Here is a 24642-nt window from a genome sequence, read left to right on the forward strand (position 1 = left end):
GTCCTAAAAGTTCTTTTGTTGATTAACCTTTTAAAACACAAAGCACATTGTTGCCTAGAAATGCCATATTGAAAGGTGAGTGTCAGTGAGCTATGGTGTGCTTCAAATTTTGGGTCAGGGCCCATTAGTGAGCCAGGAAATCAGTGCTGGTTGACACCAGTATAAAAAAAGGAGGGAGAAAGAAACAGAATAGAAAACATCAGAGTGGGTTCCATGTTGTAAAGGTAGGTATTGTCTGATGATGCTATTGCAATTTAAAACCTATTGCACACTGTGCTGCCATCAGAGCGTAAAAGGCACTCCTCTGGAGTGCCATTTACCACCATCAAGCACAGTAACATCAGGCAAATGACTTAACCTGTCCATTTGTTCAAATTCGTATTCAAAACAAGGCTATTTTGTATAAGTAAAATTAGAGATGAAAGGGAATATGTTAAGATTAGTAAGGATATTACAGAATACAGAATAATATACAGGGTGCCCCCAGGAAATGTATACACTAACAGTTGATGGCTCAGTTTTGAAAATGAAATGTAATTTAATAAGCACTGCCTTTATAATTATTCAGAGTGTGTGTATACATTTGGGGGCACCCTGTATTAGGATTAGAGCCAGTGCAGCACCTGATGCATGGTGACCTCTCTATACCATGATTATTACTTATTTGTACTCTTTTGTGATATGTTTGTAAGCCTTAAAGATACTCATAAAATAGTCTAACTAAAAAAATGTGTACTTCCCTGGAGAAGAATTATTCAGTGTTCTTGACGTTTAGGATCTGCCATTTCCCATAGTCTAGGAGAGCTTTGATTTTGCTTTAAATTATTCTTGTGTAGTTGAGACATCAGTCTTAATTTTCTCCCATGAAGTGTGAAGAATGTTGTAAATTGCTTAGGCCTTTCAGCTGTCTGTCAAGTTCATCAAGACTGTTAAGTATGGAATTGCTTCCCAATTCCTATTTTAAGTTATGTGTTTTGTCTTAAAAAAAAAAAAAAAAAAGGTTTTCTCTCTTTCTCTCTCAACTTCCAATTCTAAACTTCTTTGGAACTCCATCTGCTCCTGTGCGAGTCCATTTTAAAATTCCTTCTTGCTGCACATCACTACCCCATCTTTTTAAGAGGTATGTCAGCACTTGTGAAAAACCTTTTTTTGTTTGTTTAACTTAGGTTTAGAGCAGCTGTTTAATTGACAGCTTTGAGGGGTAGGTTAAAGTAGTCATCAAAACCATAGGGAGATCGGGACTCAAATCCAGCTCTGCCAATTAGTTATTTTGGCCCTCAGCAGGTTACTCAACCTCTCTCAGCCTATTCTTGTGTGAGTAAAAATAGAGCTACTGCCCACCTTGAGGGGTTGATTTGAGGAGAAAAAGAGCATGGGCAGATTGGTTACTCTGCAAAGAAGGCCACTACCTCAGACAGGGTCCTCAAAGTAAATAGCCCATGGACTTTACTCTCTTTTTGTCCTTCTAATCTCCAACCCTGGAACTCAGGAAGACCTCCTCCAACACCCCCAGGTAACAGCCAACTTCCAGGCGCAGCTTCGTACCCCCAGGGTCACAAAGCTCTACACCCACACCTCCCTTCTCTCACAAGTGGATCCCACACAGCTCCTCCCCGGGGCCTTGCGCTATCCCTCACCCCTGGGCCCTCCCAGGAACTTCTTTCCAAGGGCATGAAAACCTGCTGGATCCCTTCCATCTTTTGAGAAGAACTCCTGAGACCCCCAATTCGTCTTTGCTTCTGATCATTTCTCTCCTTTGACATATTAAAGTGGCCTGCATCCACCCTCCTTGCCACTGTTTCCTCTTACTCTCATCCTATGTGGTATTCCCTCATAGCGCCGAGCTTACTCTTACTGAGCTGCCCAGTGTCCTCTGTACCATAGCACCACTGGACCCTCTGCTCTTACCTGTGATCTCTCCCTTCTTGAGCTCTCTAACACCGTCTTCTCTGGGCTAGTCCTGCTCCTTTTCAGCCTGCAGCTTCCCAGGCCCTGTGCCTGCTCTTCCCCATCTATATGATGATTAAATGCCTGTGTTCCTATTTCCATTAGGAATTCTTTTCTTATTCTGTGCCTTTCCATTCCTGTTACTGTTCTTCCCCCCTCACCCACAGTGATGGAGAAGTGCACAGACTTAACCCTGTGGGGCCTCTTGCTGCACTTAGCATGGCCGAGGCCCTCTGTGGTGTGTCCTCGCTCTAACTTCACTGTGGGTTCCTCTCTGCTCCCTCTTTAGGGCTCCAACATTAAGGTTGTCTTTCAGTTCCTCAGTCAAGACAGGGCTTCCTCACTTAGAGATTGATCAGGTCATTTTCCTTTGGTTTAGAGCAGTGGTCGGCAAACTCATTAGTCAACAGAGCCAAATATCAACAGTACTTCTTCAAAATAGAGTCACCCAGGCCGAAAACCAACTTCTGTGCATGGGCCATGAAGTTTTAATCGAACTGTATGCACGCCCACATGTGATATTTTGTGGAAGAGCCACATTCAAGGGGCCAAAGAGCCGCATGTGGCTCGTGAGCCGAAGTTTGCTGACCACGGGTCTAGAACATAATTCCCCACTCTCAGTGATTTTAACACCGTTACTCTCCCAACCTGCAAGTCTCAGGAAAGACCCCAATGTCATTTCTTTGGGGAAACAGTCCCTATGTCCTAGGTTTGATCAGCTCTCCACTGGAAACCCTGGAGCACTGCTCTTTTCTAAGCCTCAGCACACGTGGAGCTCTGTACACTGTCCTGGCCTCCCTACTGAACACAAGGACTGTGTTTCTGATTCACCCTCACAGCTCCAGTTGCCTAGTCTTAGAAGATGGTGTGTTTGTTCATGACTGAATGAATAGATGAGTAAGTGAACAAATGAGAATTTAATGCATCAGTATCTGTATTCATAAACAAATAGATAAATAAATGAACAATTGAGAACTAAGTACATTTATAAAACAGCATAATTCTTGTTATATAGTAAGTAATCAATAAATGGCAGCTTTGTTTTGTCATTGACTTTTCAGCTTATAATCATGAAAAGAAAAAAACACATACCACCAGTCTGGTTAATGGAAGCAATGTTCCTTAATGACATCATTCATTAAATGCTAAGGCAGTTGTTATAGGCCATGGGAATTTAACACTTAAATAGCAGCCTTTTCCCCTTACACTCAACTTTTTAATATCTTGTATTTATTGTCTCTTCTTCCCTCCTGCCCTCCTCAGGTTAAAATCATTTCTCACCTTGATTCTTACCTGCCTGGTGTTCCTTTAACAGTCCGTTCCTTTCCATTCCTTCTCCTCTAGAAGATGTGGGCTTCTTCAGGGTAGGGAATGCCTCTACCCTTCTGCCACACCCCAGTACCCAGCACAGTACCTAGGACCAGTGTTTGTTAAATAAATGAATGATGATGACTGTTTAAAAAGCAGACTATTGCGTTGTCAGTAGACTTAGTAGAAATTAATTGACTAATTTTGATCTTGGTACAGTTTTGAAAAATTATAGTTCAGATTTTTTGATTTTATACATGTTGAGTATGGTTGATATATTGCTTTTTATATTTTCCACTTTATTTCCACATTTTTACATAGGAAAGATTTTGCTAGATTGCATCCCAATTCTAAATGATAGCTGTATTCCATGAGCTATTACAGACCTAGGTATATCAAGCCTCCTCACTTCTGTACACTAAGGCCTTCTAATCTCCAACACTGGAACTCAGGAAGACCGCCCCCCTTCCCCCCGCCCAGGAACCAGCCAACTTCCAGGCGCAGCTCACCGAGTTACAGCTCACTGAGTCTGTCTCTGTAGAATGTCTTATATTGGCTTGGGCATAGTGCTGTTTGTCGGAATTATGTTTTGTGATTTAACAGCAGTAGTCTCATTAATTAGGCATCTACTATGTGCCAGTTTTATGCTAGAAGCTTTGCATACATATTCTCTGCTCTTTCTTATAAAATAGGTAGATATACTCATTTTACAGATAAAGAAACAGAAGCCCAGGAAGGCAGATGACTTGCCTCAGGCAAGGTCAAGATTTGGGCAGGATTTGAACCTAGGTCTTTGGGGCCTCAGAACCTTTGGTTCTCCTACTTTGTTCTCTTACCTCCCTTTTTTATATTATAGGCTTCAAGTAAATGTCATTATATCTATATGTCAGCCTTTGTCCAGTTTATAAAGAGTATTTTCTGCCAAAACCGGTTTGGCTCAGTGGATAGAGCGTTGGCCTGCGGGCTGAGGGGTCCCAGATTCGATTCCAGTCGAGGGCATGTACCTTGGTTGCGGGCACATCCCCGGTGGGGGGTCAGGAGGCAGCTGATCGATGTTTCTCTCTCATCGATGTTTCTGGCTCTCTATCTCTCTCCCTTCCTCTCTGTAAAAAATCAATAAAATATAAAAATAAAATAAAAATAAAATAAGAGTATTTTCTTTGCTACTTCTTTGACCTTAATTAGAGAACTGTGGGGTAGAATGAGGTGTTGGACAGTGATTAAAATGAGTGCCTGTCTTCCTTTAATTGAGGGACATGATGTGGAGAGAACACAGTCATAGGCATGACTTGTAGGTGGCAGAACCAGTATTACACCTACTCTGCCACTTCTCACTGGGTGCTAGTTGAGTTTTCTCTCAGCCTTGTCAGTAACACCCACCTTTACTGTGGTAAGGAACCAGTGAGGGGTGTGTGTGGAAGGTGTTTGTAAACACCAGCTTCTCTTGCTAGAATGCTCTGCACTTCACATATTTGGAAGCATGGTCTGCTTCCTTTTCCTTAATTCATTTCCTTTTTGGGTGCCCCCTCAGAATCAGTGCTATAGTGGATACCTTGGGAAAGCAGAGATGAATGAATCAAGTTGCCTCGGCTTCTTACTTCATTGTTTCCATCTGTCCCCTTTATGGGGCTTGGATCTCTTTCATTGCCTTAGTTTTCACTCTTTCAGGCTCAGTACTTTTTTAAAAATTACCATTTGTAGCCGAGGCCGGTTTGGCTCAGTGGATGGAGCGTCGGCCTGCGGACTGGAGGGTCCCGGGTTCGGTTCCGGTCAAGGGCATGTGCCTGGGTTGCGGGCATATCCCCAGTGGGAGATGTGCAGGAGGCAGCTGATCGATGTTTCTCTCTCATCGATGTTTCTAACTCTCTATCTCTCTCCCTTCCTCTCTGTAAAAAATCAATAAAATATATTTTAAAAAAAATTACCATTTGTTGGAGAAGTACACACAGGAAGAAGGAAGTACAAGGACAAGGAATCACAAGCCGTGATCCTCATCTTGTACCCGAGGCAAGTCCATTGGCCTTATCGCTGCGGGCTCAGGTGTGGTGATGTGTAGGGACTGTTACTGCACAAGGGAATCGGCTCTTTAGCATCAGAGTCACCTCCTCTTGTTGCCAGTCAGGGCTCTTCATCCACTAGATCAGGGATTTTTAACTGAATATTTTGTGACTATGTATCCTAGTTCAGACTTTTTTCTCTTGAGTAGGAACAGGCTGCCAACATATATAAAAGCTGTGTTTTTTCCCCCTCTCCCCCCTTTCCTTCCATAATCTTCCCACCAAAAACCTTGGGAGAGCCCAGGCACTACACAGATGAATAAAGCATGGTCCCTTCCTCAAAGGGCGACTGGGCCTGTTGGGTAAATATGGGGAAAGAGTAAGAGCTGAGGTGAGGGCTAAGTAATTACTGAGGGCCCTGCATAGTATACTAGCAAGTTGGGACTTTATCTAGAAGACTCTGAGGGTTTTCTACAGAAGAGAGTGGATGTTGTCAGTAGGGAAAGGATGGACTGCACAGGGTAAAACATAGGATCTCATTTTCTGGGCTGGCCTGCCCACTTTTGCCTATTGGCACATTTGGGAATACCTATATTTCATCATGCTCCTATTAGATTGCCCATTCCTGCCTGCACCTCAGTGTCTGCTGAGACTTGTGCATGGGTTGAGGAGAAATACATCCCGAGTCAGGTTTTTGAACAGAGGAAAATGTTCATAGTGACCATTAGGTTGGTGTGGTTTGGTTTTGTTTCGCCTTAACTCCTTTCTTTAAAGATTTTAAAGTTTGCTCCTTTGTAGAATTCAAAATAAAACCCTTCATTCCCTATCTGATAAAAGTGGAAAAGTGGTCATGCTGTTGAAAACCAAAATCTGATTAAAATTTTATGGGACATGATAATACATTGTATCCATTATGTTCATATTTAAATAAAAAAGCAAACACAAAACATTTGGTGTCATGCTGGCATGGTGTGAAAACCTGGAATGACAGTAAAGTAGTGCAGGGCCAGGCCAGATGCTGTGAGAGAAGTGAGGAGGTTGTCTTAATGGGCGTCTGAAGCAGACACCGTTGAGCATGAAAGCCCATGTTGGTGTATGGGGAGTAGGGTTTGGGTCTGCAAAGCTGGCAGAGGCCACGCTGGCACATGTCACTTCTGGTGGTGGGATTAATATACCAGGTAGATTCCTTCTCTAACTGTTGTGTGGAGAGATGGACAGGCTCTAATCATTTTGCAGACAGGTATATATGCCTGTCTTAACTCTAAGTGATATGATCCAGGACCCTTTCAGTGCACGTCGTGTCATGAGAAGAATGTAGGCTTTGGTTTGCATCCCAGCCCAACCACTTATAATCTTTGGGACCTTGGGCTAGTCACTTCTTCTGAACCTCAGTTTCCTTGTCTATAAAGTCAAGATAATATTTACAGGATTTTCTGTGCCTGGCAGAGTACGTATCCGATAAATATTTCTCTTTCTTGTAGACATTGGATTAATAAGAATATAAGTAATCTCCTTAGAAATTGAGAACAGGATGTTGGTTGAGGATAGCCGTTGTAAAAAAATGCAGATATATTGGTGTGTCCTGCATTTTTCTAAGTGCTCCCCCACCCTACTCCCAGCATTTGCTACCATGAACTGATTTTAGCTGTCTGATAAACTGGCTGTGTACAGATGACCTTAGCTTCCCGGGGAAGGTGTGAGAAGTCTGGCATTTCAACAGCAGTGCTCATTTACACTACTTGGACCATTCAGGGGCAGCTGCGTACCACAGAAGACATTGACACTGAAATAACTAACCTCGTCTTTCATAGACCTTCATATTTGGACAGTCTGTATTGGAAATGGCTCTTAATTGGACAGGGTAGACAACAGAAACCTAAACAATTTGTTTGGTTGAGATGTAATGAACATCTAGGAAACCACCACTCAACTAAAGAACTAACATATTGCCAATAAATTACATCTACCTGTTGTTCCTACCCTACCCCGCCCTCCTGATTCCCTGCCAGGGGCAACCACTCTTCCAAATGTTGTGCTGATCATTTCCTTGTTTTTCCTTTTGTTTTACTTCTTTTTATCTCTCTCCCCACCTGTATTCATCCACCCCTCTTTCTCCTCCCCTTTCCCTTTCACTCTCTCCCTCCCACTACAAATCTACAACATGTTATCTTGTTTCCTGAGGTTGAACATTTCTTGATATAATTATTGTCATATGCTTCCTTTTGTGTGAAATGGCTATGCATGCTTTTCATGTCTTTTGCCCATTTTTCTGTTGGGTGCTTTCTTACTGATGTGTAGGTGTCTTTATGAATGCTGGTGCTCAACTCTATCAGTTGCATATGTTACAAATATCTTCTTCCATTTTGTAGATTGTCTTCACTCTCTTTAAAGTGTCTTCTAATGCACAAAAGTTTTCCTATTAATGTAGCCAAATTTATTATCTTTCTTATGCTTAACACTTTATATCTTCATAAATTCTTTCCTACTTTAAGCTCAGAAAGATATTTACTTATATTTTCTTTTCAAGTTTGCTTTTAACATTTAAGTATTTCATCCATCTGGAGTTGATTTTTTGGCATAGTGTGAGTAAGAATTCAATTTCATTTTTTTCCTATGGATAAACAATTTTTCCAATTTTCCTTTCCCACACTCTCTGTCATGCTGTCTCTGTCCTAAAGCAAACTTTGACAGATGCATACGTCTGTTTCTAGGCTCCTCTATGCCATTGGTCACTTTGTTTGTCTTTGAACTATACTGCCTAATTACTGTAGCTTTACAATAAGCTTGTTTGGCTACCCAGGCAAGTCCCCCTTTCTTTTCTTCTTCAGAAATGTCTGGGTTATTATTGGCCCGTTCTTCCATTTAAATTTTGGAATCAACCATTCTAATTCCACAGAATAATTGAGGTATAACTTATATACAATAAAAGTACCCTCTTTGTTGAACAATTCTGCATTTCAACAAGTGTAATCACCACCACACTCAGCATATTAGGGCAGTTCCATCACCCTGAAATTCCCTCATCTCCTTGGTAGTTGACCTCCTCCTGCTGTTGGCTACCACTGCTCTGTTTTCTGCAGATTTGTTTCTCATTTCATTTAATTTTTTTCCAATGTTCTATTAAAATATTGGGATTTTTATTTTTATTTTTTTTACTGCAGTTACATTAAATCTATAGATCAATTTAGGAAGGAATCTACATCTGGTGTTAAGTCTTCTTGTCCTTAAACATAATGTATCTATCAACTTAGACTTCGCTTGACAGTAATGGAAAGTTCTTAATTTTTAGAAAGAAAAAATCTAAACATTTTAAATCTTTAAAACTTCTAAAAGAATCATTTTACAAAATAATTGTTCATCCAATAAATACATAAATGCACACAAATATATGGCAGACCTATGGCAATATTACATAAAAAAAAAAAAGACCCGTTTTTGTTCCAAACCAGCTTTATTGCTCTTCTACAAGATCTTAGGCAAGCTGCTTAGCTTCCCTGATGCTCTGTCTCAGTATCTGTGTGATGACTAGAACATCCCTTCCTTGTGGGGTTATTGTGAAGATTAAATGCTAAAATGTGTGCAGAGTGTCAAGAGACAGTGGACTTAGTACAATGAAGCTGTGAGTGGATGAGACTATTATGTGGGAGGAACTGCTCTCACTCACCTATAAGGAAACAGGGAGGACTCTTAGCGTTAGTTCCCCAGTGGGTTTAACCAAGTGGCACGACCAAAAGATGGCCTTGAATCATTTCCCTGACAAATTTGGAAAAGGTTAGTGTTGCCAAGCAGCTGACTACACGTTGCTTCTGACAGGCAAGCTGGAATCACTGGAGGACACAGCTGACAGCCAATTCATTTTGCTGATTCATCCATTAGAAGGGTGGCTTTGAGCCAGAACTTAGCTTCCAGATTAAAGGCCGAGAGCTGCAAAGCTGCTGGGACTTGAAGGAATGCTGGTAAATTATTGCCATGTGAAGGCCAGGAGTGAAAAGTGGATTCTTATTTGTTTTCCCTTTTAAGCAATCCTAATTCCAAATGTGCTCAAATAAATTCCCCTTCCGAGGTTAGAGGGTTGTTTGTAACATTTGTCCATGGCACTGAGAGTGAAATTATTGGAAACAATTGGACACTGTTAAACAGGTCATCTTGGCTCCTTTGCGATCCAGTCATCACCTTTGCTTTCATGGGGAATACTGACTCAGGCCTACTCTTTTACTTGGTGTAGTCCAAGTTAATTTCGAGAGAGGGATTATTGCAGATGTCATCCCTTTTGGGGACATTTGCAAAATGAACATGCTGGATATAGGAATGAAACTTAAAGAGGAAAATCCAGGAAGTGTTCATTTACCAACAGTCAGTACAGAATAATGATGGTAGACTCTATGGGTTCTCTGTGTATCATTTTGGTAGGTTAACCTGTTTTAGTAGGTAGTCTCAGGTATATAGGGAAATCAACTCTACATAAAGCTTGCATGTGACAGGGTGAGTTTAAGAGGATGGAGATTGTGTCTTTTTTTTATCAAATACTTAGCATAGTCCCTGGACAGACAGTGAGCAATTACTAGATGGAAGCATAGATGGATGGTGTTTGTTTATATGGAAATTATTGGGTGGTTAGATAAATGAGGGGAAAAGTCAGAAATGTGGCCACTGAAAGTAGGAAAAAAGTAACTGTCACGAGGAATAAGGTTTTCGAGAAAGGATCCTATTTCTGTGGTTCTCTGATTGATATGAGTGACTTTGGTCAATAGCATGTCTCCAGAATTTGATGCCTGTTTATCTCCTTGTGAGTGAGTCAGAGCACACTATTTTGAGCTCACATTTCAGTAACTACTCTACTTCTTTGGGAGACTGTATACTATGAAAGTTCCTTAATACCCTCATGGTTCTTTTTTCTTTTTATTTCTCTTTAACTCTAGAGTGAATGTTTGAAAATTGCAGCAAACTTCTTAGTATAATTTGTGTTTCTTACAGAATTGTTTTTTTTCTTTTCTGTAGTTTTATTTTGCTCTTTAAGTAGCTAAACATTAAGGGCATGACATTCTGTAATCCACTATTGTGCTGAGAAGTTTTAGGCAAATCTGGCCCACTTGGAATGAAGATTAAGCGTCAAGTGTAGGATATGTGGCACATCTGCCTCTCACACAGTTGTCTTTCCCTCTGATTTCAGGTCCCTAATATAATTGAGTCCTTTGTCCAGTTCTGATGTTCTCAAATACTGCATGCTTATCACCAGTTGCTGCATTCTGCCTGCACTCATTCACGTAATATTTATTGAGAAGTACTCTGTACCAAGAACTTTGCTGGAACTGGGTATATGGATTCTCTGTCAACAGTAAGGTGCTTTTTCAGCTGCCCAGATACCAAGTCAGCAAGGTCAGGCACTTACTGTCTCACTGCCAGTGTGTGAAATAACTGTTGGCAGTGAGTGGGCTAGGAGAGTATATGCTCAAAATGCATGAGCCAGAATCAGCAAGCGGGTGCCTATCCACCCACAGGCCTTCCATGGGTCCTCACTCCCACTCCACCAGCATTTTCCATCCCCCCCGGCCTCTGAGGAGGACACAGCAAAGGATTGCAACAAAACTGACCTGGCCTTAGTTAAGCATTAACACCAAGGAGGGAATAAGCTCCATCCAGCTTTCAAGTATTCCTGCCAGCCAGAGGCACATTACAGAGAATTAGCAGTCTTTAAAAGCGGAAGGAGAAGAGGCATGTCTTAGGCATTGTGGGGATCTCTTGTATTTGCAGAGTCAGAAGTGAGGTGCAGAACAGCAAAAAGGCCCCCGGCTTTAGGGTCAAAGTAACCTGGTTTTGCATCCCATTGCTGCCACTCACTCGTGGGGAGGCCTGCAGTAAATCACCTGACTTCTGTGCCCCTGCTTTCTCATCAGCAAAAGCAGTTCCTCCCTTGTAAGTGTATTGTGAAGATTAGACATCATGTATGCAAAACACTGGACACACACATATGGTAGAACTTCAGTATTTGACAGTGAAGATTGCTTTTATTGCCATTTTTATTTTTAACAAAATAAATGAAGGTTTACAGTTTTCCCTTAGTAGTTTTGTTTTGTTGTTGTTTTCATTTTCTTACTCTGGAAATGAATAATTTTTAAGCAGCAGTGTTACCTGCAAATGTTTTGAAAATTAATCTTTTACTTACAGCATGACAGTTCTTTACGTTTACAGAGCACTTTCACACTGTGGGTGAGGCTGTGGAGTAATGACTCTCTTTTCTCCAGATGAGGAAACAGACTTGGTGAGCCCAAGGAATGTTCCCAAGGCCACCTGGCTTCTCAGTGTCAGAGCTGGTGTCTGAGCTCAGACCTGAATCCAGGGCTCCTTTGACTACCTCAGTGGCACCTCGGGGCTATGTCAGGCTCTTTCATAATGATTTTTTCTTTTTCTTGTAGCTGTCAATACCAGCAAATACGCAGAAAGCTATCGTATTCAGACCTATGCTGAATATGTGGGGAAAAAACACGAGGAGAAGCAGATCAAGAGAAAGTGGCCAGAAGATAGCTGGAAGGAGATTGAGAGAAAGCGGTTAAATCAGTGTATATCCTGTGCTCTGCAGAATCACTATTACCGCACCAATAGGTAAGAATCATTGGCTATTGATTTAGAAGCACAGTTATTCTAGCAATATCTTTTTTCTTGCTTCCTACAGGACTGTAAGTAATAAATCTGACTTTTGAGAAAGGACTTTTTAAAAACACTTTTCCCATAATATCAGAAGTTACTACTACCTTAATTCTTTCTGTGCTTTATCGACCACAGCTGGTTCACTCACAGAAAACCCTTTTGAGGCAGACAGGATACATCTTATTCCCGTTTTAGAGGTGAGGAAATAGGCTCCTTGACTTGCCCACCAGTTTCAGTGAGAGAGCCAGGTAGAGTTGAACTCTGTTGTGTCTGATCCCTTCCTCTTCTCAGTATGCCATGTTCCTCTGCCTGAGCTCCTGAATTCCCTTCAGATCCTACATAGAGATCTGCACCACGTGCCAACTATAAAACAAGAACTTGACGAATACTTCCTTTAGTGCTTTTCATAATCCTACTTTCAGAAGTTAACTACTGATAATATTTTAGTATCTTTGTGAAACTACAAAACATAGGTATAGAAAAAGGGGATGGGAGAAGTTCATTATAGAAAACTAGAGGCCTGGTGCACGAAATTCGTGCACTGGGTGGGGGGTGGGGGGGGGAGGAAAGTCCCTCAGCCCTTCCTGCTCCCTCTCACAGTCTGGGAGCCTGGCTGACAGCTTAGGCCCACTCCCCGTGGGTCAGTCAGACATCCTTAGCACAGCATGGAGGTGGGAGAGGCTCCCATTACTGCCACTGCACTCACCAGCCGTGAGCCTGGCTCAGGGCTTCTGGCTAAGCTGCGCTCCCCCTGTGGGAGTGCACTGACCACCAGGGGGCAGCTCCTGCATTGAGCATCTGCCCCCTGGTGGTCAGTGCACGTCATAACAACCGGTTGTTCCACTGTTTGGTCAATTTGCATATTAGCCTTTTTTTATATAGGATTGTAAAATTCATAAAAGTGTGAATTAGCAAAAGAAAAAATTAGCTAGAATCCCACTACCCAGAGGCAATCACAATTAATATTTTGTATTGCTCTCCATACTTTGTAAATGGCTTTTTAAAGAGGTATGATTAACATAAAATAAAATGTACAGATTTAAAATGTTTAGTGCATAGAGTTTTAACAGTTATATACATCCATGTAACCACCACCCTAAGCAGGATATAGGACATTTTTATCTCCCCCCAGAGTTTCCTTGTACCCCCTTTTAAGCAGCCCTAAGCAACCACTTCTAATTTCCATCACTATAGATCAGTGATTTTCAACCTTTTTTTGTCTCAGGGCACATATAAACTAATTACTAAAATTACGCAGCACAACAAAAATTGTATTTTTTTTTGCTGATTTGACCAAAAAATAGGTATAATTTTTATTCATTCACACTGGACAGCTATTGTTGTATTGACTGCTGTCATTTTTTTATTTGGCAATCTAAGGAAAAAGAGGTCAGTATTCCTGACTAAATAGTCTGGCATTGCATGTTTTAAAAATTCTTGCAGCACACTGGTTGAAAATTGTTGCTATAGATTAATTTTTATTATTCTTGGAATTTGTAAAAAAAAATGAAATCATATGGTATTGTGTTTGGCTTCATTTGCTTAACATGTTTTTGAAATTCATTCCTGATAAAATGTGTATCAGTAGTTCATTATTTTTTATTGTTCAGTAGTTTTCCACTGTATGAATATACATTTACCTGTTCTCCTCTTGGTGGGCATTTGGGTTGTTTCCAGTTTGGGACTATTATAAATAAGGCTGCTGTGGTCATTTCTGTAAAAAAAAAATTTGTGGCATATGTTGTCACTTCTTTTGAGTAAATACCTAAGACTAGGATTGTTGGTACTTAGGTTAGATGTATGTTAAACTTTATAGGAACAACCAAACAATTCTCCAAACTGGACGTACCATTTTATACTCCCCACCAGTATTGTATGAAAGTTCCAGTTGCTTCATATCCTTGCCAACATTTAGTGCTGTTAGTGATTTTTATTATTCTAGCCATTCTAGAGGATATAAGATGGTTTTAATTTACATTTCTCTGGTGACTAATGATGTTCATCACCTTTTTGTGTACTTGTTGGCCATTTAGATATCTTCTTTCTGAGGTGGATTTTTCAGTGTCCTGCCCATTTTTTAATTGGGTTATTTGTCTTTTTACTGTTTTTTATTATAAGAGTTCTTTTATGTAATCTGGATATACCTCCTTTGTCAGATATATGTATTGCAAATATATTTGTTTGAGTTTTGAGTCCATTTTATTAACAGTGTCTTTTGGTGAGCAAATATTTATCATTTTGATGAAGTCTGGTTTAAAATATTTTTTTATGATTAGTGGGTTTTATCCCTGTCCAAAATATCTCTGCATTCCCCAAGGTTGCAATGATTTTCTTATCTGTTTTTTTTTTTTTCTAGAAGGTTTATAGTTTTAGCTTTAATATTTAACTCATGATCCATGTCAAATTAATTTTGTGTATGCAGTGATATTGGAGTCAGTGTTAATTTTCTACATATGAGTATCCAGTTGTTTCAGCAACATTTGTTCAAAAGATTTTTTCTTTTCTTATTAGATTAACTTGGTACTTTTGTCTAAAATAAATTGACCAGGTATTTAGGTCTATGTCTGTACTCCTCTGTTTCATTCATTTTTATGTCTATTCTTATGCCAATACCACACTTTCTTATTTCTGTGACTTTATAGTAAGACTTAAAATTAGGTAGCATAAACCCTCCAACATTTTTTTTCTTTTACAAATTATTTTGTCTATTCTAGATCCTTTGTATTCCAAATGAATTTTAGAAGCATCTTGTCTGTTTCTTCATTAGGCCTATTTTTAGGTTTTGCTGTAGAGGTCTTATGTTAATATTCTTCCTAAATATTTTATGTTATTGATGTTATTATAAATGAAAGTTTCTTAAAACAAGTCACTCATTTTTAAGTTGTTTGCTGCCTTTATATAGAATATAATTAATTGTTGTATGTTAACCTTGTACCCTGCAACCTTTTAAAATTTACTTCTTCTGATAGTTTTTTTTTTAATATTCTACAGGGTTTTATATACACAATCATGTTAATGTGCGAGTAACAAATTTTATTTTCCAATATTTGTGTCTCACTCCTTTTTTCTGCTTTTTTCCTGATTAGCACCTCTGGTACACAGTTAAGTAGAAGTGGGAGAGTGGATATCCCTGCCTTATTTCTAGTATCAGGGGAAGTTCAGTTTTTCCCCATGAAGTATGGTTTTTAGGTTGTCCATACAAGTCCTTTTTCAGACTGAGGAAATTCCCTTCTATTTCTGGTTTGCTAAGAGTTTGTATCATGAATGGATGTCGAATATTTTCAGATGCTCTTTTTGTATCTTTTAAAATTATCATATAGTTCTTGTACTTTATTTTGTCAGTATTTTGAATTACATTGATGTTTTTAAGTTAAATTTGCATTCCTGGTAGAAATCCACTTGGTCATGATGTATTATCCTTTTTACATGTTGCTGGATTTGATTTGCTCATATTTTATTAAATACTAGAGGGCTGGTGCACAACATTCGTGTGCTGGAGGGGCAGTGGGGGAGGAGGACCCTCAGCCTGACCTGTGCCCTTTAGCAGTCCAGAGACCTTAGGGGATGTCCCACTGATGGCTTAGGCCCGCTCCCTGCGGGGAGTGGCCCTAAGCTGCAGTCATCCTTAGAGCTGCCATGGAAGTGGGAGGGGCTCCCACCACCACTGCTGCGCTCGCCAGCCATGGGCCCCTCTTCTGGCTGAGCAGCGCTCTCCCTGTAGGAGTGCACTCACCACCAGCGGGGGAAGCTCCTGCATTGAGCATCTGCCCCCTGGTGGTCAGTGCGTGTCATAGCGACCGGTTGTCCTGCTGTTCGATTTGCATATTATCCTTTTATTACATAGGATTTTTATGTCTTTCTTTATGAGAAATTTTAGATTGTAATTTTCTTTTATATTTTTGTCAAGTTTTTGTATCAGGATTATACTAACCTCATAAAACTAGTTACTAATAAGTTCTTAAGTTTTTGGTTGAGTTTACTGGTGGAGATATCTGGACATAGAGTTTCTCTGTGGAATGGTTTTTTATTATGAATTCAATTTCATTGATATGGGCTATTTAGATTTTCTGTTTTGGTTTTTTTGTTTCACTTTTAGGAATCTGTGTTTTTCAAGGAATATTCTATTTCGTTTAGGTTGGTAAATTCATTAGCACAAAATTATTAGCTTAGGCTATTCCCTTATAATTTTAATATCTGTAGGATCTCTAATTATTTTCTTTTAAAAACTCCTGATATTGGTAATTTGTGTCTCTTTTCTTTTTTCCTAGCTAGGTGATTATTAATTCTTTAAAAGAACCAAAATTAACTTTACTGGGCTTTTTTCCTATTGTTTTTCTGTCTTATTTTTCATTTATTTATACTCTTGTTATTTCTTCGCTTATTTTGGATCTGTTATTCTTTGTCTAGTTTTTTAAAGTGGGCACTTAACTCACTGATTTTATTACATTTCTTCTTTTCTAATAAAAGCATTTAAAACTACACTAACCCTAGCCGGTTTTGCTCAGTGGATAGAGTGTCAGCCTTTGGACTGAAGGGTCTGGGGTTCAATTCTGGTCAAGGGCATGTACTCACTTGCAGGCTCTATCCCAGCCCTGGTTGGGGCGCATGCAGGAGGCAACCAATTGATGGGTCTCTCTCACATAGGTGTTTCTCTTTGTCTCCCTCTCTTTCCCTCTCTCTATAAATCAATGAAAAAATATCCTCAGGTGAGGATTAACAAAAAATAAAAATAAAATAAAGCTACACTAAATAATGAAGTCAGCCCACTAAATAAGAAAAAGATTATTCACCCTTTCAATGGGTACAGCCTTTTAATTCCCATCTACCATCTGTATTCATGACTTCAAGAAATGGTCAGAAATCACTAGGCTGTGGCAGGAGAAACTTGAACTCAGCCCTTTTTGTCCTTTGTGCGTTGGTTCCTGATTTACACATTAATTGCTTAACTGCTTCTGTGACTTAAAGTGGTTGCCTTTCCCCTTCAGACCCACCACCACCCACTGCTGTCTAAGAATGCATTTCTGCAGCATGGGCACCAGCCCTCTTGTGCTGGTGGTAAGCTCACTCCCTCTCAGCAGTAAGGAATGCACTCAGAAGCTCTGTTTACCATCTCTTGTTTTTTCCTTCTTCCTCCTGGCTCCATTCAACTTTAATGCTTCTGTTCTTGGTTCTCAGCTGCCCTTTTCTGGGGAAATTTTCTATTGTTTTATTCTTGTTTGCTTCATGTTCTACAGTTTAGGAATAGATTTTATTACATCTGTATCTTTATATTAACCAAATGACCCTCCTACAATTTGCATGTTCCTTAGGATAGATCTTTAGTCTGGAAAATACTGTAGAAGTTATCTAGTCTAGTGACCTCAGAATCTGTCTTGTATTTGAGCAGAGTTAGCAAATTCAATGTAGATCTTGTGGGGTTACATGTATTTTAGCAGAGAAAGTGTTTCCCATGACACTTTTTTAAACCATTGAAGCGATAAATGCACAATTTTTTAAAAGTTCGCATAGTACAAGAGAATATAAAATGAACAGGTATAGGGGAATCTTTGCTCCTCATTCCCAGTTCTCCTTTCCTGTGGCGGCTACTTTATCATTTTCTTCTGGTGGTTTCACTCTACCTTTAACTAAAAAGTCTTACCAACTTTGACCAATATATCTTAATTGTTTCTATATAAGATTAAAAATTAAACACATATAGTACCTTTCTTTGCTCTCTGTCCCCTTCTCACTTTCGTTAACTAAATTAGGTTATTTATACTACTTACTACTTTTTTGTATCTATATTTTTGTGCTTTCTTGAGAAGTTGATTCCAAGAGATGGCAGTAGCTATATAGCATGTATATTATTATGATTGTATAAATAGAATTCTCTAGTGAAGAAAGGCTGCATATTTGGGCCCACAGAGAAGAAAATGTATTCCTATGTTATTCAAGCTTTGCTACCCAAAGGAGAATATCTTCTAAATATCTCAGCCATTTTTGTGTAGATTTTTTTGAGGGAACTAATTTTCTTTTCTTAGTGGTGTGTTATTTTTTTGCACATATATTGTATGGTCAGTAAACTAAAAAATGCCTCTATTTCACCTTCCTAATTGATAATGCTCCTGGATATAGAATTTTAGATCCAAATATTGTAACCTTCCAGAACTTTAAATACATTACCACTATAATCATGGATTTACTTTCCTGTTTTCCTTCAAGGCAGGTGCCATGTTTTCCGAGTCTTTATATCTCTAGCACCTAACCTAGAGTCCGATCCACAGTATGTATTCAGATAGTTGGTGAATTAATGAATGAATAAATAACTACTCAAGTGTCAGTTTCCTGAGTGCTTGCTCTGGGCTAGGTGTTTCACATTTTATCTCATGTGATGCTCATAGCAACATTGTGAGGGGTGAGAGGTTATCCCCATTTCATAGAGGCTCAGGGAGATTAAACAGTTCTTGAATTGGATTTTATTCCAGGGTGATCTGAAGAACCCTGTTCTTTCCACCCCCATAAATTTTTCCAGGTCTGGGATAGCCCTGTCCTGAAGGAAGAAAGTACTCAAGCAGATTGATTGCATTTAGGTGCATGCCATATAGGGGACTATTGTCTTAACTATAATCACCATACACCTAAGATAAACATCAAAGAGCTTGTATCTTTCCGTTTAAAAGTGATATCCTAGGAAGCTGAAGAGAGGCCTTTTTGAATTTCTGCTTAAAGAATACCAAAATTTTTCATTACCAAAAAAAAATTTCAAATGCGTACAAAAGCAGAGAAAATCATGTAACAAAACTCCCATCTAGCTGTCACAAAGTATCAACAGTGTGTGTCCAGTTCTGTTTCATTAGTACTCTTTCTCTCCCTCTCCCCTTCAGATAATTTTGAAACAAATCATAGACAGGGTATCATTTCAACCATAGGCTATATATGTATGTATAAAAAAGATAAGCAGCATTTTAAAACAAAACTAGAATACTACTACCATAAAAAATTAATTCCTTAATATCAGTCAGTGTTCAGATTTCCTGCTCACAATTTTTTTGAAATAATTGTTTTGTTTGAGCTCTAGTTTCCAAACAAGTTCATATATTATATTTGGTTGACATGTCCCACTTCTCTCTTAATCTGTGAATTCCCTCTCTCTGGATTCCCTTCCCTCCACCCCTCATCCTTTTGCAATATATTTAAGAAACCAGGTTGTTTGCTCTGTAGAATTTCCCATATTCTGGAACATAATTTAAGTTTGTTTAACATGTTCCCTGACTTCTGTGTTTGCAATGAACTGGTAGTTAGATCTATAAACTTGGTCAGATTCAGGATTGAACTAATAAAAAGAATATTTCATAGAAGATTTTATGTATTTCCTATTGTGTTACTTTGTGTGGGATAAAATGTCTACTTGTCTCTCTTTGTGATAAGATTGATCAGGTGGGTTCAGATATTGCTATTCTGGTTCATTCAATATGAAGTTCCCTGTTAGCTTTTCACCTGATAATTTTAGTAACCATTAATGATCAATTGCTAGATTCATTATTTCATTAAGAGTTGCAAAATGATAATATTATAGTTTGTTCCTTCTTAATTTATTACCCCAAATGCTTTTATTTAAAATGTAAAATTTGCCCTAGCCGGTTTCTCAGTGGTTAGAGCATCGGCCCTCAGACCAAGTATCATGGGTTCGAGGGCATGTACCTCAGTTGCAGGTCAGGGTGCGTGCAGGAGGCAACCAGTTGATGTGTCTTTCTCTCTCCCTCCCCCTCTTCCCTCCCTTCCATTCTTTCTAAAAATCTATGGAAAAATAACCCAGGATGAGGATTTAAAAAAAAAAATTATATATATATATACATACATATATATATATATATACATACATATATATATATATATATATATATATATATATATATATATAGTTTATTCAGTTATCTGAAGATATAGTTCATCTAGAAAAAGCAGAATAAATTCTTTAATCTCTATTCCCAACACACCTTTTAAAAAACAGTTTCAGAATAAATAATCGGTTTTCATGCTAGCACCTTCCAAAAGTGTCTATGCATGGATTTTTAAAAATATTTATATTTATACATTACAGTTGCTTTTTAAAAAAATATGTTTTTAAAATCTTTATTGTTTAAAGTATTACATATATCCCCTTTTTCCCCCCATTGACCCCTTCTAGCCTTCTCCTGTCTACCTCCCTCTCCACCTTCACCACTCTATTGTCTGTGTCCATGGGTTATGCATATATGCATACAAGTTCTTTGGTTGATCTCTTCCCACTCACCCCTGATTTTGAGAGAGAGGGGAAGGAAAAGTATAGAGAGAAACATTGCTGAGAGAGTAACATCATTTATCAGCTGCCTCCTGCATGCTCCCTAGGGGATCGAGCCTGAAACCCTGGCATGTTCCCTAACCAGGAATCGAACCAGCGACCTCTTGGTTCCAGAGGCAAAGATCAACTGCTGACCCATATCAGCCAAGTGCTATTCTTTTTTATGCTCTAATTATCTTGTTATGACCAGTGAGAACCATTTTGAGGTGCCTTTTGAGTCTTCTGATACAATTCCAGGATTCTTTAATAGTTTCTTTGACTTCTGGTATGCTTAACAAGATATTCCAGGCTCTTGTTATACCTTTCCTACCTTATATTTGGAGTCAACCATTTTTCTAAGGGGCTTGTTCCTTTTGATAGGAAATGGTATTTACAAACTATAATCTGGGTTCTCAGGGTGTTGATTGATACTGGTTTCTTTGTTGTTTTATAGCCATTTTTACTGAAAAGAGCTAGCAAGGTAGTCTTTCTTCCTTTCATGAAAAAAAAGTTTATATTGATACTTCAAATTCCAGTTAGACTCCACAACGTATCTATTTAAAATTTTGTTTTTCCTTTTCCTTGTTGAAAATTCTGGTTTATAATGATATTAAATTAATTATTTACTTGGTTTATGCTACTACATACTATAATAGTTTCAGAATAACTCTATCAGTAGCATTACTAGTAATGTACTTATTGAAAAATAATTTTATATTGGTAGCAATTTTTGCCTCTAGAGTTTATCTAACTAGAGCTGAACAATCAAATTACCTCATTTTAAAGTCATTTGAAGTAATTAATTTTTTGTCTGGTTAAGCTACCATCTCAGTAATCATTTAGGTTTGCTTTATATTTACTTTTATGGATTGCCTTTCTAAAAATTTAATTTTGTCTTATAATTGTGTAAAACATTTATATGGTTCCACAATCAGATCTACCAAGCTTGTCTCTGCGCCTTCTCCAGCTTGTTTCTCCCTCCCTTGTAGTGACCAGTTTTATTAGTTTTTCGTATATCTTTCCATTCTTATAAATATGTAAACAACTACATAAATATACCCCCACTTTTTGTTAGCTAAATGGTAATGAACACATACTTTTCTCTACCTTCTTTTTCTCATTTGCCAAATAGCTTGGAAGTCACTCTTACTCTGCTTCTTGTTTAAGTGTGATTCTTTACACTGCAAATGGCTTAGTGTTCTTTAGCCTCCTTAATAAAACATACTAACCTGCTAACCTGAGTTTAATTCTAATTTAAATGATCAACCTTGTAACGGAACTCATGAATATTGTAAAGTCAGATGCTTGTGAAAGATCGATTCGTGACCCAGTGCTCTAGTTCAGATAAATCATTCTTCTTTTACCTCTCTTATGTCTTTCTTTGTCCTGTCAGTATAAAGGTGTAAAGCTCACTGACACACAGAATGCTTTTTGGAATATCTACAGATAACTGTGAAATATAGGAGAGAATGCTTATATTTACTAAGCAGATTCTTCATTCTAGGCACTGAGCTAGATGCTTCAGATCGTTGTTGTTGTTTTTTAAACTGTGTAATAACTCATTGTAACCCTTAGTGATATTCCTGACTTATAGACGAGGAAGTTGAGTCACAGAAAAGCCAAATAATTTAGCTGAAGTTACACAGAATTCTAACTTTATAGGTGTTTTTGGATCCATAGCCCACTGTATTAAGTTACCTCTTAGAAGCATGGCACATTTACACCTATGAGTGTGTAAATGCTCTCTCATTTTAATAAATTATCTTTTCTTTTTTTTCTACTCATCAGATTATTTATTCACTTGATTTTTAGATTCACTTGTTGATAGATGTGTATTTGTTGTTCATAATTTTTATCTTTACCTTTTTCTTCTTCTTCTTCCTCTTCTTAAAGGATACCTTTCAGCATTTCATATAATACTGGTTTGGTAGTGATGAACTCCTTAAGCTTTTTCTTGTCTGTGAAGCTCTTTATCTGACCTTCAATTCTGAATGATAGCTTTGCTGGGTAAAGTAATCTTGGTTGTAGGTTCTTGGTATTCATCACTTTGAATATTTCTTGCCATTCCCTTCTGACCTGCATAGTTTCTGTTGAGAAATCAGCTGACAGTCGTATGGGTACTCCCTTGTAGGTAACTGACTTTCTTTCTCTTGCTGCTTTTAAGATTCTCTCTTTGTCTTATGCTCTTGGCATTTTAATTATGATGTGTCTTGGTGTGGTCCTCTTTGGATTCCTTTTGTTTGGGGTTCTCTGCGCTTCCTGGACTTGTAAGTCTATTTCTTTTACCAGGTGGGGGAAGTTTTCTGTCATTATTTCTTCAAATAGGTTTTCAATATCTTGCTGTCTCTCTTCTTCTGGCACCCCCATAATTCGGATGTTGGTACACTTGAAGTTGTCCCAGAGGCTCCTTACACTATCTTCATATTTTTGGATTTTTTTCTTTTTGTTTTTCCGGTTGGGTGATTTTTGCTTCTTCGTATTTCAACTCTTTGACTTGATTCTTGCGATCCTCTAGTCTGCTGTTGGAACTCTGCATAATATCCTTTATTTCAGTCAGTGAATGCTTAATTTCTAGTTGGTCCTTGTTCATATCCTCGAGGGTCTCATTAGATTTCTTGAGGGTCTCACTAAATTTATTGGCAGTCTCACTAGATTTCTTGAGGGTCTCGCTAAATTTATCTGTGGTTTCCAGAAAATTCTTGAAAAATCTTAAAAGTGTGGTTTTGAACTTTATATCCAGTAGTTTGCTTTCCTCCATTTCTCTCATTTGTGACTTGTTTCTTTGTCTCTGCATTTTTTATGCTTCCCTGTGTTGATAGAGTGGCTTTGTGTGTTAGGTGTCCTATAGGGCCCAGTGGCTCAGCCTCCCCAATTACCTGAGGTGGACACTATTGGTGCACCCCTTTGTGGGCTTTGTGCACAGTCTTGTTGTAGTTAAGCCTTGATTGTTGTAGGTATCACTGGGAGGAATTGACCTCCAGGCCAATTGGCTGTGAGAATCATCTGTGTCTGCAGTGGGAGAACTTCTTCTTTTTTTTTTTTTTAATTAAATCTTTATTGTTCAGATTATTACATTTGTTCCTCTTTTTTCACCCCATAACTCCCCTCCTCCCAGTTCCCGCTCCACCCTCCGCCCTCACTCCCCACCCACTGTCCTCATCCATAGGTGCACGATTTTTGTCCAGTCTCTTCCCGCATCTCCCACACCCCTTTCCCCCCCAAGAATAGTCAGTCCATTCCCTTTCTATGTCCCTGATTCTATTATGATCACCAGATTATTTATTCACTTGCTTCTTAGATTCACTTGTTGATAGATGCATGTTTGTTCATAATTTGTATCTTTACCTTTTTCTTCTTCTTCTTCCTCTTCTTAAAGGATACCTTTCAGCATTTCATATAATACTGGTTTGGTAGTGATGAACTCCTTTAGCTTTTCCTTATCTGTGAAGCTCTTTATCTGACCTTCAGTTCTAAATGATAGCTTTGCTGGGTAAAGTAATCTTGGTTGTAGGTTCTTGGTATTCATCACTTTGAATATTTCTTGCCATTCCCTTCTGGCCTGCAAAGTTTCTGTTGAGAAATCAGCTGACAATTGTATGGGTATTCCCTTGTAGGTAACTGAGTTTCTTTCTCTTGCTGCTTTTAAGATTCTCTCTTTGTCTTTTGCTCTTGGCATTTTAATTATGATGTGTTTTGGTGTGGTCCTCTTTGGATTCCTTTTGTTTGGGGTTCTCTTCGCTTCCTGGACCTGTAAGTCTATTTCTGTCACCAGGTGGGGGAAGTTTTCTGTCATTATTTCTTCAAATAGGTTTTCAATATCTTGCTGTCTCTCATCTTCTGGCACCCCTATAATTCTGATGTTGGTACGCTTGAAGCTGTCCCAGAGGCTCCTTACACTATCTTCATATTTTCAGATTCTTTTTTCATTTTGCTTTTCTGGTTGGGTGTTTTTTGCTTCTTCGCATTTCAAATCTTTGACTTGATTCTTGGGCTCCTCTGGTCTGCTGTTGGGAGTCTGTATAGTATTCGTTATTTCAGTCCGTGTATGCTTAATTTCTAGTTGGTTCTTTATCATAACATCGAGGATCTCATTAGATTTCTTGAGGATCTCACTACATTTATCGGCGGCTTCTAGACAGTTCTTGAGAGACCTTAAAAGTGTGGTTCTGAACTCAATATCCTCCATTGACAGTTTTGTCCTGTTTCTTTGTCTCCGCATTTTTTATGCTTTCTTGGTGCATCCCCTAGTGGTCTTTGTGCGCAGTCTTGTTGTAGTTAAGCCTTGATTGTTGTCGGCAATACCGGGGGTGATGTGACCTCCAGGCTAACTGGCTATGAGAGTCCGCTGTGTCTGCAGTGGGAGAGCTTCTGTCTGGATCTCTAGGGCGGTGCTAATCTAGCGTTTGCCTGAGGCTATCCGGGAAATGGCTCTGCGCAGGGCTTGGG

The 24642-nt window shown here is 38.8% G+C and overlaps 1 protein-coding gene across 2 annotated transcripts in view; it reads left to right on the forward strand.

The window, feature by feature from the left end:
- Window positions 1–24642, forward strand: part of PARN (poly(A)-specific ribonuclease) — a 167624-nt gene that overhangs the window by 111472 nt on the left and 31510 nt on the right. For both annotated transcript variants that reach the window (XM_081089783.1, XM_081089782.1), the window contains exon 22: window positions 11666–11852. In XM_081089783.1, the coding sequence (XP_080945909.1) occupies window positions 11666–11852 (187 nt within the window). The remainder of the gene's footprint in view (window positions 1–11665; window positions 11853–24642) is intronic.

Source organism: Myotis nattereri (genome assembly GCF_964212035.1).
Source record: "Myotis nattereri genome assembly, chromosome: 4".
Taxonomy (NCBI): Eukaryota; Metazoa; Chordata; class Mammalia; order Chiroptera; family Vespertilionidae; genus Myotis; species Myotis nattereri.